Genomic DNA, 13,327 nt, shown 5'->3' on the forward strand with positions numbered 1-13,327 from the left:
AAAACAGAAAAAGCAGGACAACTGGGAGGAGATTGCCACAAATCCTTCTGAGGGATGCAAAAACCAACTGGGGTTTCTAACCTAATGCCCACTCCTTATTTTCTAGGTTCTCTATTTGTAAGTACCTACTAGAATACGGAAATGAAGATGGACTAGCAATCTTGAGTTCAGTTGAGTCACTTGTATTCTGTAATGGCTTAACCCAAAAGACATTGATGGTACAACAAAACAAAATGTCATACCAGCTCAGGCATCACTCTATTTAACAATGCTCCAATTATTTCTCAGATAGCCACAGTGAACATTGAAAAGTCAGCTGCTAGAACAAACTCAAACCTGACATCAGCAGAATCCAAGGTTGCCATCATCAACATAAGAATTATCAATGGAAAAGAAATGGAACTGTGAGAAGATTTACACAAGTACCACCTTGATCTAACTGGTGTTACTGAAACAAGGAGAGCAAAACCAGGTGAGTTTTTAAATAACTACAAGTTATTTTATTCAGGAAATAATGATCAGGAAAAGGGAGGAATAGGTATAGTGTATAACACTTGCAAAGATGATCTTGAATAGAATTCAGTTTCAAGTAAGGTAATGTAGATCAAAATAGGGAAACTGAACATTGAGACTTAACTGTGCCTATGATTTTCTCATAAAAGGTTCTAAGGTTCTGAGAAGGAAGTGGAATAATTTTCCGAGTTATTAGAGAAGGCAGCTGAAAGAAAAAGTCAAACGGAAAACATCGATTGATTCAGCCAGAGATAGATATGATGAAGTTCTGCAAAGATAGGAAAATTGAAGTTCCATGGAGGACTCAAGGAATTAAAAAAAGGTAGTCACGAAAAGAAGAAAGCATATTAAAAGTTCCTTGCAAGTAAATCACTATGTGATCTGAAAGAAAAGAGGGGAAAAAAATGTAAGAAAGCAAAACAGTGTGTAAAATTTGCAAAATAAGAGTTGTGGGAAGAATGGTAAATGTATTGAAGATAAATATTGGGAAGGTGGCAAAAATGTTCTGGAGGCTGTTGAAAAACCTGAAATGTGAAAGATAGAATGTTTACCTAGAAATGCTCCAATATGTAGGTACGGTGATGATTTGGCATAAGTTGACCTAAACGTGTGCTTCTTGTTTTATCATTTTAAAAGTATTTTCCTTACATAAATTCATAAAGTGAAAATGTAGCAGCAGTTATAAAAGGGCTTAATATCACAATGAATCCTGTAAGGACTCTTTCAGCTTCCATTATTAATAGTCATCTTTATTTATTTATTTATTTATTTTTAATTCAGTACCAACCATGCACAAACATCACTACGTGTGTTATGATCCATCGAGTCGTTTCCTACTCCTGGCGACTCCATGAACATACACTCTCCATTCCGATCTGTCCCTGATCATGTCTTTCAGAACTTCCAAGCACACTCCAGTTGCTTCTTTAACTCCATCCACCCATCTAATTCTTGGTCTTCCTCTTCTCCTGCTTTCATCAACTTTAGCAAGCATCATCATCTTCTCCAGACTGTCATTTGCTCTAATAATATGTCCGAAGTATGACAATTTTTGCTTGATGATCATAGCTTCAAGGGAGCAATCTGGCTTTATTCTGTCTATCACTGATTTATTGGTTTGCTTTGCAGTCCACGGTATTCTTAGTAAGAGTCTCCAAACCCATAATTCAAATGCATCTATTTTTCTTCTTTCACTTTTTCTCAGGGTCCAACTTTCACATCCATACAACACCACAGGGAATACCATTGCTTTCACGATTCTGATTTTTGTTGTGAAGATAATATCTTTAAAGATCTTGATTAAATTTATCATTGCTTTTTTCTCGAGTAATAATCTTCTTCTAACTTCTTCGGTACAATAACCATCTTTATCAATTCGAGATCCTAGGAACACAAATTTGTTAACTGCTTCCATTTTCTCCCCATCTACTTCAAAATCATTAAGTTCACATGTTGCCATAACTTTTGTCTTTTTGAGGTTAAGTTTAAGACCATATTTAGCACTTTCTTCTTTAACTTTCATAATAAGTTCCTTCAAATCTTTGCATTCTGCTAGCGAGGTGGTATCATCTGCATACCTCAAATTATTAATATTTTTTCCACCAATTTTAATTCCAACTGAAGACTCCTCCAGCCCTGCCATTCTTAAAATGTATTCGCTGTACAAGTTAAACAGGTATGGAGATAAAATACATCCTTGTCGCACCCCTTTACCTATTGTGAAATACTCAGTTTCTCCAAGATATGTTTGGACAGTAGCTTCTTGTTCATAATAAAGATTCCTCAGAAGGATAATGAAATGCTCTGGGACTCCCATTGTTCTTAACACATTCCACAGTTTCACATGATCTACAGAGTCAAAAGCCTTGCTATATGTCAAAAGCATCACCATACTTGCTGCAAAAAGCAACGATGATAGCAGAGCATTCCAGGAATAGCTAACACATTGAAATCAACCAGTACTGATAAATCTAATGATGCTATCAAATATTACAGCTACAGATTAGATATCACAGACACCAAAAAAAGGTCATCTATATGATTTTTGTTGCTAATTATTGCATATTCACTGCATAAAAATTGATGAACCAGCATATAAACTTCTTGCAAAACTTTTTTTTGTTTTTGTTTTTTTAATATCTGACCCCTCAAGAAAAGCACAAGGCCTATAGCACAATAGTGCCATGTGGAGGAACAGAAGAAAGATGAATAGAAGAAAGGAGGAATCTGTTCATATTTTACTTGAACAGCTGAGGGTTGTAATCTCTGGGGAGAAGGAAGAGTGGGAGAGACTGTTCCAAAGGACAGAAGTAGAGGGGATGAAGGAGGAGGCAGTGAAGTTAGTTCACGGAGTTTCAAGATGGACTATAAAGAGTTATTGGTTAGCAATGGCCCCTGTTTTAATGATTCTGGAAGAGAGTGGAAGAATAATAGTGGCCATAAATTAAAGATACCAAGAAATTATATATAGCAATACCTCACATAGTCCGGCTTTGATTCACTATAGTCCAGTTTTAAATCTTAAAAAATTAGTACACAAAATTATTTTTTTATACATAAATGTTCGGTTTTTTCTCTTTATACAGTCAAGTCTCTTTTGTGCAGTTTATTTTTATGCAGTTTTAAAGTTATGTGATATGATATTTCAATTTTTTTTGGGGTTCCCCGTTGTATACGTACCTAGACTTGGTGAGAATGTAAACGAGGCATTACATTCTTCAACGTCTTAACGTGTAAGCTATGAATAGTATGAGTAAGCAGTGGACATTTGTGAACTTTAATGTTGAATTTGTGATAATTAAATTTTAATCCCATTTAAAAAAACTACATAATGAGTGCAAAAAGAAAATGTGAAAGTGATTCTGTCACCAAGAAACATAAATAGCTCACTTTAGAACAAAAGCTCGATATAATCAAGCTTCATGAAGAAGGTGCATCCTTTGCTAAAACAGGCCATGAAAAAGGAATGGACGAGTCATCAGTTCGAAAACTTATAAAAAAAAAAGATCAACACAAATCGCAAGGTATGGCTACAGCTTCTTATTTATCAAAAATAGCGACAAAAACCAGAAGAACTCGAATGGTAAATATGGCACTATAATCCATATGGATCGAAGATTTAACCCAAAAGCGAGTACTGCTTAGTCAAATGGAAATTCAAGCCAAAGCATGAAGTCCTTACAATGACTTGAAGACTATTGAAGATATAGAAAACGAAGGTGAGGGAACTAGTGAAAATTTTACGGCAAGTCGTTGGTGGTTTTTCGTTTTAAGCAACGAACTGGTATTCACAATGTTTGTATTATTAGCGAATCTGCCAGTGCAGATAAAGAGGCTGTTTTAAGATATCCGAAGGAATTGAGTAAAATCATACAAAAACATGGCTATAAAGATGAACAAATATTTAATGCTGATGAAACGGGATAATTGTGGAAAAAGTTGCCGTCATGCACTTTTACAGCAGCCAATGAAAAGTCATGCCCTGGTTATAAAATTTCAAAAGACCGTCTCACACTATTATTAAGTGGAAATGCAGCAGGGGATTTCAAATTAAAACCGGTACTTGTTTACCGTGCAGAAAATCCTAGAGCTCTTAAAAATGTATCAAAAAATAATCTCCCAGTGTTGTGGCATTCAAATAAGAAAGCATGGGTCACAAGAGTTTTATTTGAAGATTGGTTCACCAACTATTTTTGTCCTACAACAGAACGTTATTGCAGAGAAAAAGGATTAGATTTTAAGATTTTATTGATCTTAGATAATGCCCTGGGTTATGCGACTGGTCTTTGTGATTTAAATGAAAATGTACAAATAACTTTTCTTCCACCAAATACGACGTCGGTGATCCAACCAATGGACCACGGTGTCATTGTGACATTTAAGGCTTATTATTTGCGGAACACTTTTTCGCAAGCCATAAAAGCTACAACAGGAGAAAATACACCTACTTTAACGGAATTTTGGAAGAGCTACAACATCAGAAACATTATTGAAAATACAGGCGATGCATAGCATGAATTAACGGCAAGCAATATGAGAGCAGTACGGAAACATATCATACCACATTGCGCAAATGATTTCATTGGTTTTGAAACTCATTTTGCTGAAGTCACTACTAACATAGTGGAAATTGGACAGCAACTTAGTTTCAAAGAGTTAGATTCTGTCAACGTAATTGAGTGCATTGAATCGAACACTAACGAACTGGATAATGAAACACTTATTAACATAGACGAACAACGAGCTTATGAAGAGTGGGAGGACAACTTAGACAATGACGACTGTGTTGAAGTGCCTGCACGAGAATTAACAGCTGAACTACTATCAAAAATTATTGGAATGGTTGGAACCTTGTCAGAGCATATTGTGGAAGTTGATCCCAATATTGAACATAGTCTTACAATTCACCGAACAATAAACATTGCAATTCGTTGCTACAAAGAAATGTATGAAGAGAAAAAAAACAAAGAAAAAAAAATGTGCAGACATCGATATTGCAATTTTTAGAGAATAAAAAATGAATTACGAAAAACGTATTTTTGTTTAATTATTTTTGATAAAGACATTTGAATTTATTAATCTCGTTTTATTTATTGAAAAACAGGGAGAATATTTTTTTTTGGAACCAATTATCATTTTTTGTATGTATTTAGTTCCTCGATTAGTCTGGGATATCAGTGGAACCGATTACCCACACTATGCAAAGTACTGCTGTACTTGGTATAATCCTTTATCCAAGTGTAAGCAAACAAGTTTGCACCTGAACTATTTTCAGGACTCGGACAACTCGTATAAAGAAGCTAAAGATTTCACATCACTTGCCTTTGTGGGCAGTGACCCTTCCCATAATGCATAGCATTATACATGTCCGCAAGGAGATGTGCTTTGCATTATGGGATACTAAGGAAAGTGATGTGAAGTCTTTAGCTTCTTTACACGAGTTGACCCAGTCCTGAAAATAGCTCAGGCACAAACTTGTTTGCTTACACTTGGATTAAGGATTACACCAACCATATAATTTCTTGATTTCTTTAATTTATAGTATAACCAAGTGGAAAAACTTCCAACAATAGTGGCCAATTTAGCAGAGCACTGTCCATGAAAGTATCTGTAGAAGAGGCATAAAGCTGAACATTTATGAGAGAGAGGGATCATTTATTAGCTCGAATGTCCTCTTCTGGATAGAGTCGAGCAATCTTAGAGAGGATTTTGTGGCTCTCCCAAATATGGGAGCAATATTCCATGGCAGGGTGGGTGGGTGAATTTGGGCTTTGTATAGAGTTAGCAGCTGTGTACAAAAAAAAAGTAAAACCTGTATCAGTAATCATAGTCTTATGTTTTAATAAATAAATATAGAAGCCTTGGAAGTTGAGGAATTTGAATGGATTGGGAGACTGGATCTGTTCATATTCAAATTGAAATTGCATATTTTAAATATAAGAAATGGCAACTGATTTGAATCATGTTTAATGACACAAAATAGCTTAAATGCAAGGAATTTTAAAATTATTACATGTTTCTCATCCACCAATCAAACCACCAATGGGCATTGAATCCATGGATGGTAATGCTTAGTGTTAATAACAATGTATAACAGTGCAAATTTGTAACCATATGGAAAAAATGTCAAAAGAAAAAAAAGCATTTATGACATATAAAGACAATTTATTTTAACACTCACAGGATAGCATGTCATGAATGAGTGTGTGCAAAAAAAATTTATATTGTTCATTACCTATATGTAAATGTAAGTGTAGCAAATTAATACAGATTAAATGAGTATGAATGATGTGAGACAGAAAAAGTATAATACACACATACCTGGTGCTTGGTGACCATTGTAATAGACATCAATTTTATGAGGATGGTCAGAATGTGGAGTATAAGTGACCTGATAAACTCCTGAACTTATTTCTCGTACAGCATACCTAACTTCTCTTCCAGCTGCAGTAATGTTGAGAGTCAAATTACCTCTACCAGCACGAGAAGCATCCACTAAAGGATAATAATATGTGAAAATTAAAATGTTAGACTAAATGATGAGAAACATGTAATCATTTTAAAATTCCTTGCATTTAAGCTATTTTGTGTCATTAAATATGATTCAAATCAGTTGCCATTTCTTATATTTAAAATATGCAATTTCAATTTGAATATGAACAGATCAAGTCTCCCAATCCATTCAAATTCCTCAACTTCCAAGGCTTCTATATTTATTTATTAAAACATAAGACTATGATTACTGATTATTTAATTTATTTTGGTAAGCAAAAATATTTTTTCAGAATTTATTTACTTATACATATGTCTAAGATTGTGCTACCTTAGACATATTATCTTAGCAAGCATGATGTTTCCCATCATGCTTGCTAAGGTAATATGTATCATGTCCATTCATTGTTTGTGTTGTTGTTCCACAAGTTGGTAAACAATAATGGCTACTCTTCAATTGTGAATCTTTTAAAGATTTACAATTGAAGGGTGAATCCTGATCAGGGCAGAATCATGAGAATTTAAGTGCAGACACAGGAGAGGATGGCTTGTGAGTGAGCAGGAGGTATTTGAGGAAATAAATAACCTTGATATCAATAAGGAAATAGGATTTGATGATATATCACCAAGTGTCTTAAGGGAATGTTCCAGGGAATTGGCAGTAGCTCTGGCATGCCTGCTTAAAAAGAATCTTGCAACAGCAAATGTTCCAAGGGAGTGGAAGGAAGATAAAATTGTTTCACTGCATAAAGAGAAGTGGAAGATGGTCATATTCTCAGATGGGAGCCATTTCTTTCTCCAAGGAGAGCAAGCATCCTATGTTTGCAAATCAGTGGCTGAGAAGACTTCTCCTGCCTACCTTCAACAAGCTGTTAAATACCCAGCTAAAACGATGTTCAGGATCACTTGCTTTTGTTGATGGCATGATGAAAAATGCCATCATCATCAAATTCCTGATATATATACCCTCAGGATGTACAGGATCATCTTATGATTCAAGGTATATTAGAGAGAGAGATTGGTGAGAAGTAGGATATAGAAATGGGTTGATAACAGCAGTATTCTCTGTGGTTATCAACATGGGTTTGTTAAAGGGAGATCATGTTTTACTAACTTTCTTATGTACTATAACAAGGTGACAGATACCTTGGACAAGGAAGATGCACAATACAGTGGTGTACTTGAATTTTGCAAAAGCTTTTGATAGACTGCCACACGACAAGCTGTTAAATAAATTGAAACAGATGAAATTGGATAACAGACTTCTGAGTTGGATCAGTGACTAGCTGTCAGATAGGTAACAGAAAGTTGTATATGAGGGCGAAGTATCCCAAAAGAGGTAGGTTCACTAATGGTGTACCACAGGGATCAGTTTTGGGACCATTGTTGTTCAATTTGTATAGATATTGGGATGGGTTTAATTGGTGATAAGCAACTGTTTACAGATGATGAAAAATTGGGGAGAGAATGCAGAGTCAAGCAGATGTTATGGACTTACAGGAGGACTTGAATAGTTTGCATGAATGGACAGGTATGTGGAACTATATGTTCAATGTTGCAAAGTGTAAGGTTCTGAGATTTGGAAAGGAGCAATAGAGTGCAAAGTATGCACATGGTGGAGAAACTTTAAAGGAGGGAGAGGAAATGAGAGATCTCGGGGTGATGGTGGTGGTGGTAGATAAGGACTGAAATTCAAGGGCCACATAGCAGAAGTTGTGAAGATGTCACATCAGATAATGGCAATTATGTGGAGGACCCTGACATGCAGAAACAAAGGTTATGATGCCATTTGGATCAAGCCTCATATGGATTATTGCTCGCAGGTTTGTTTGTCAGGTTTTCATGGCAATGAGGATATGCTACAAAGGATCCAGAGAAGATTCACAAAGTCGGTCAGTGGTCTTTGGAATGTGGAGTAAGAGGACAGATTGAGAGAATGTAAGTTGCAAAGCCTCGTGAATCAGAGGAAGGGGGGGGGGGGGGGATATGATTGAGACATATAAGCTAGTCAGGGGTTGTTATCAGGTTGACATGGAAGAGGTTTATCCTAGAATGGAAGAGGAGGGGATAAAATAAGAGGCCATTGCTGGAAAATGTATAAGGAGATTGTGAGCAGAGTGAGGAGCAGGGTATTTGCATGGAGAGTGGCTGTGAGTGGAATACATTACCTGAGTGTGTTGAATGTAGACACATTGAATCAGTTTAAGGCACAGTTGGATGAACATGAAATAGTGTGAAATAGTGTGTACCTCTCACGATGAGTCTCTGACTGCATGGAGTTCAGATGTATATAATAATAAAACTCATGTTCCAAACAGAATTTGAATCCAGATCTTTCTAACTCCAAGGCAACTGGTTTGGTGGCTCATGTCACAACTATATCTCATCAGTGAAAGTACAATAGTGAACAAATTAATCCAAACAAGCTGAATTTTTGTGAAGTTTTTATTTTTGGTTTGGTTTTTGTTTCAGTTCACAACACATCATGAAAATTATAAACAAACACTGTGTTAGAGTAAAACTTGAGTTTAATATAAATCAAAATAAACACTTGACATTTCAACCTTCACATTAAGGTCATGATCTGGAGTATACACATAGGTAACTTTCTTCTTCTTCGTGTAGCTTCCTCAGTGAGAGGGTGCAGCACCATGTCCTTCCAGTTCTCTCTGTTGGTGGCTTTCCTTTTTGTTTCTGCATAGCCATGTGATCCTGTCCATGATCTTATATCTTCAAGCCATGTCCTTTGTTTTTTGCCTCTTGATCCTTTTCCCATAATTTTTCCTTCTAAAACTGTGTTAATATCGTCTGTCCTGCTGAACCTCTCAGTACATGTCCTGCCAATCTCATCTTTCTCTGGATCATTTCCTGTAATAAAGATCTCTGTGTTCTAATTCTAGGCAGGACATCTGTATTTGTCACATATTCTGTCCATGGGATTTTCAGAGCTCTCCTATAGCACCACATTTCAAAGATAACTTTAGCATACCATATAAATGGTATGCTAAAGTTACTGACCAACTGTTACCACTATTGGCCTGACCTCTGGCAGAAAAAAAAACTTACCATAATACAACAAAGCTAGAGTCCTATTATTATTATTATTACCCCAAGACCTCATGAAGTCAAAGACTCATCTGGGAGGTCCTTTTATCACACACACAGCTCATCATACCTGCCTTGAACACATTCAAACTCCTTGCAGACACCACACTCTCAGGCAAGGCATTCCAATCATTTACAACTCTGCACAAAAAACACCTGCTTCTCACTCCCCTACTCACACAATCTTTATACGATTTCCAGGGATAACCTCTAGTTCTCCCTCGATCTCCCACTATTTTCTGTAGAACTTTTCAGCATTGATCCTATAACAACCCTTACCAACTTGTAGGTCTCTATCATATCTCCCCTCTTCCTCCTGTCCACCAGACTCTGCAAATTACATCTTCTCAATCTTTCCTCATACTCAACATTCCAGAGATTAGAAACTACCTTAGTCAGTCACCTTTGGACCCTTTCCAACATCTCTTCATCTTTTCGAAAACCAGTTGACCAAATCTGGGCACAATAGTCCATGTGTGGCCTAATCAAAGCCTTATACAACAGAACAAGTATCTCCCTACTTCTACAAGTCAGTGTCCTCTGCATCATTTCCAGAAGCCTTTGTGTTGTCTTCACAATTTTGGCTGTGTGACCCCTAAATTTGAGATTCTTATCCACTATCACCCAAAGATCTCTTATTTCCCCCACCTCTGACAATATATCCTCACCAAACATAAATTCTGCATCCCATCTTTGTTTTACAAATTTTAAAACCTTACATTTTGCAACATTGAACTTACATCCTCATTTCCGTGCCCAATCACTCAATTTATTCAAGTTTTCTTGTAAAGTCACAACATCTTCTCCACTCTTCATGGTTCGTCCCAACTTTGCATCATCCGCAAACTGAATATCCCCATCCAAATCTTCACCAATATCATTAATATACAAGTTAAACAGTAATGGCCCCAAAACACACCGATGAGGCACTCCACTAGTGACTTTCCTTTTCCTGGATATATCTCCCCCATACACAACTTGTTGATACCTATCAGATAGCCAGTCTCCAATCCAATTCACCAATCTAATATCCAACCCTATCTGCTCTAGTTTGACTATCAACTTATCATGAGGTAATCTATCAAAAGCCTCTGTGAAATCCAAGTATATTACTGTGTATCATTCTCCTCTGTTTAAGGAAGCAGTCACTTTATTGTAGTAAGTAGATTACTAAAACATAACCTCTCTTTTATCTAATTCATGCTGTCCATCAAAGATAATACCATTGTTGTCAACCCAATTCTGGATCCTAGTTCTCACAAGTTTCTCCAACAACTTAACCACAATAGATAGGCCTATAGTTTGATGCTTGAGTTCGATCAACACCTCTTGCTCACTTACAGTCAGTCTCTCCTCCCCATCATCTACTGCTCTTAATCTCTCCACAAAGTCAATTTCACAAGATTGAAAGACCTTTATGAATTGCTCATTAAGTATCTCCACCACACATTTTGCAACAGCTGTCTTTATACCATTTTCTCCAATCAATGTCATCCTTCCATAATGATTCTTACTTTTGCTGGCTACATATCGAAAGAACTCCTTAGGATTCTTTATGGCTTCATTAGCTAACTGCTTTTCATACCTCTCTTTAGCTACCCTCACCAACCAAGTCACCCTCCTTGCCTGGTCTTTGTAGACCTCATGGAATTGGCTATTTCCACTTCTCTTATGCTGCCTCCACAATGCCCTCTTTCTCTGTATCGCATGCTTAATCTCTTTATTCATCCATTTCACAGCTACCTCATTTAACCTTCTCACCCTTGGAATACACTTAGATATTGCATCTACTAGATAGTTTTTGAAAATCCCCCAAGCTGCAATGATCTCTTTTCCAGCTAACTCCTCATTCTATGCTACACCCACAAGCTGTCTCATGAGCTCTTCATAATCAACCCTCCCGTTGTAGTTCCACATATACCCTTTTCTCACAGAGGTCCTCACACTGCTGGCAACCACCCAGGTAATCACCTCTTGGTCACGCTCACCAATTGCAGATGATTTGACACCTCATTTATAATTAAATCCTCTGATGAGATGACCAAATCCAAGACCCTCAATCCTCGAGTGCCCTCTGTTACGTACTGTGTGAGGTAGTTATCCCTCAAAAAGTTAAGAAACTCATTTTCTTTACTTCCAGTTGCTATCTCATCATTCTAGTCTATATTGCCATAATTATTGTTATCTATTGGGTTACAAAATTAAATTAGGCTGGAGAGCAGCAACATGTTTATAAAAAGGAAAAAATTAATAAATAATAAATAAAAAAAAAAAAATTCCTTATATAAGTATACATATAAATTACAACCAACTGGTATGGATAGTGGCCAATAAACTAAACTAAACCAATAAATTAAACTACAGTTTTCCTCTAACATGGTAGTTGTTTCCATAATTTCATGATGTATTCTGATCACCATGTAAGCATGAAGGAAAGGATTCAGTTCACAATAGTTTTGGTTTTAGTTCACTATTTTGGTTGAGGCTTCTTGTTTTAACTGTTTTGACTGTCTCTACGATGTTTATTAATCGTGTTGCGAGTTTTTAATAGTGTAAACAAATTGACATTCATGGTGTTTTATTCATTTTGTGTAGCTACAAAATGGATACTTTTCTAAGAAAGCGTTCAAAAATAAGTATTCTTTCTCAAACACACATCCATGACTCAAATTGCCAATGAGGGTGATGTTGGTTTGGGTACTGTTAATGCAATTTTAAAGAGGCTTAGGAAGACAGGCATCTTTTCTCCTGACATAAAAGAAAATGTGGATGAAAAAGGAAAACTACACTTACTTAAGATCATTTACTAGTTAGGAAAATCAAAAATAAATCTAAGATTATCTGCTGTAAACCTAAACAGAGACTTGGCAGCTAGTGGGATTAATGTTTCTGACATGGCAGTCCATCGAAGATTGTTGAGAAGTGGAACATTGTCATATTCTCAGATCCATTTCTTTCTCCAAGGAGAGCTAAATACACAGCTAAAACGATGTTCTGGGTCACTTGTTTCTCTTGACGGTATGATGAAAAATGACCATCATCATCAAATTCCTGATATATACCCTCAGGGTGTACAGGGTCTTACGATAGCACAACATGAAAAGTTACATCATTACTAACTTCTTATCAACAATTTTCCTTCAGATTAGCCTGATATCTGTCAACATTCCAATATTAACAGACCTTATATTTCTGTCTTCTAAGACATTTTTACTAAGGCATTATTATGTATTGGTCACTGAAAAGTGACCAATACATAATAATATTGTAGAAAAGAGTGGTTCCACAGATCCAGAAAGACAAAGAACTCATCTTCCAACAGGATCTCGCTCCATACCACACCTCAAAAAAAGTGAAAGAGTTCCTCAAAAATCACAACATCCAAATGTGGGCCATAGTGAAAAAGAGACTTGGAAAATTAAATTGTGAGGATAATTTAATACAATCCATTATAAAAGTATGGTTTCGAGATGCAGAAATAAGAAAATTGTGTTCTACATTGGTAGAGTCCATGCCTAAGCAAATTAATGAACTCATTAAGAACAGAGGAGCACATATAAATTATTAGGTAAAGTTGGAGTTTAATTTTTGAACTTATTTTCTTGCAAAATTAAAATTTTTCTTTAAAATGAGAGTGTTTCAATTAATATGTTCGCTACTGTCCTACCCAACCCACAAAATGCTTATCATCATCTTCTTGAATCCATTCACCAAGAAC

The 13,327-nt window shown here is 36.1% G+C and overlaps 1 protein-coding gene across 1 annotated transcript in view; it reads right to left on the minus strand.

Moving 5' to 3' along the window:
* Window positions 1–13,327, minus strand: part of jbug (filamin-type immunoglobulin domains fbug) — an 879,391-nt gene that overhangs the window by 195,880 nt on the left and 670,184 nt on the right. The window contains exon 37 of the mRNA XM_090401914.1: window positions 6,334–6,507. Within this exon, the coding sequence (XP_090258040.1) occupies window positions 6,334–6,507 (174 nt within the window). The remainder of the gene's footprint in view (window positions 1–6,333; window positions 6,508–13,327) is intronic.

Source organism: Typopeltis vanoorti, chromosome 12, assembly GCF_054136105.1.
Source record: "Typopeltis vanoorti isolate ZY-2024b chromosome 12, IOZ_Tvanoo_1.0, whole genome shotgun sequence".
Taxonomy (NCBI): domain Eukaryota; kingdom Metazoa; phylum Arthropoda; class Arachnida; order Uropygi; family Thelyphonidae; genus Typopeltis; species Typopeltis vanoorti.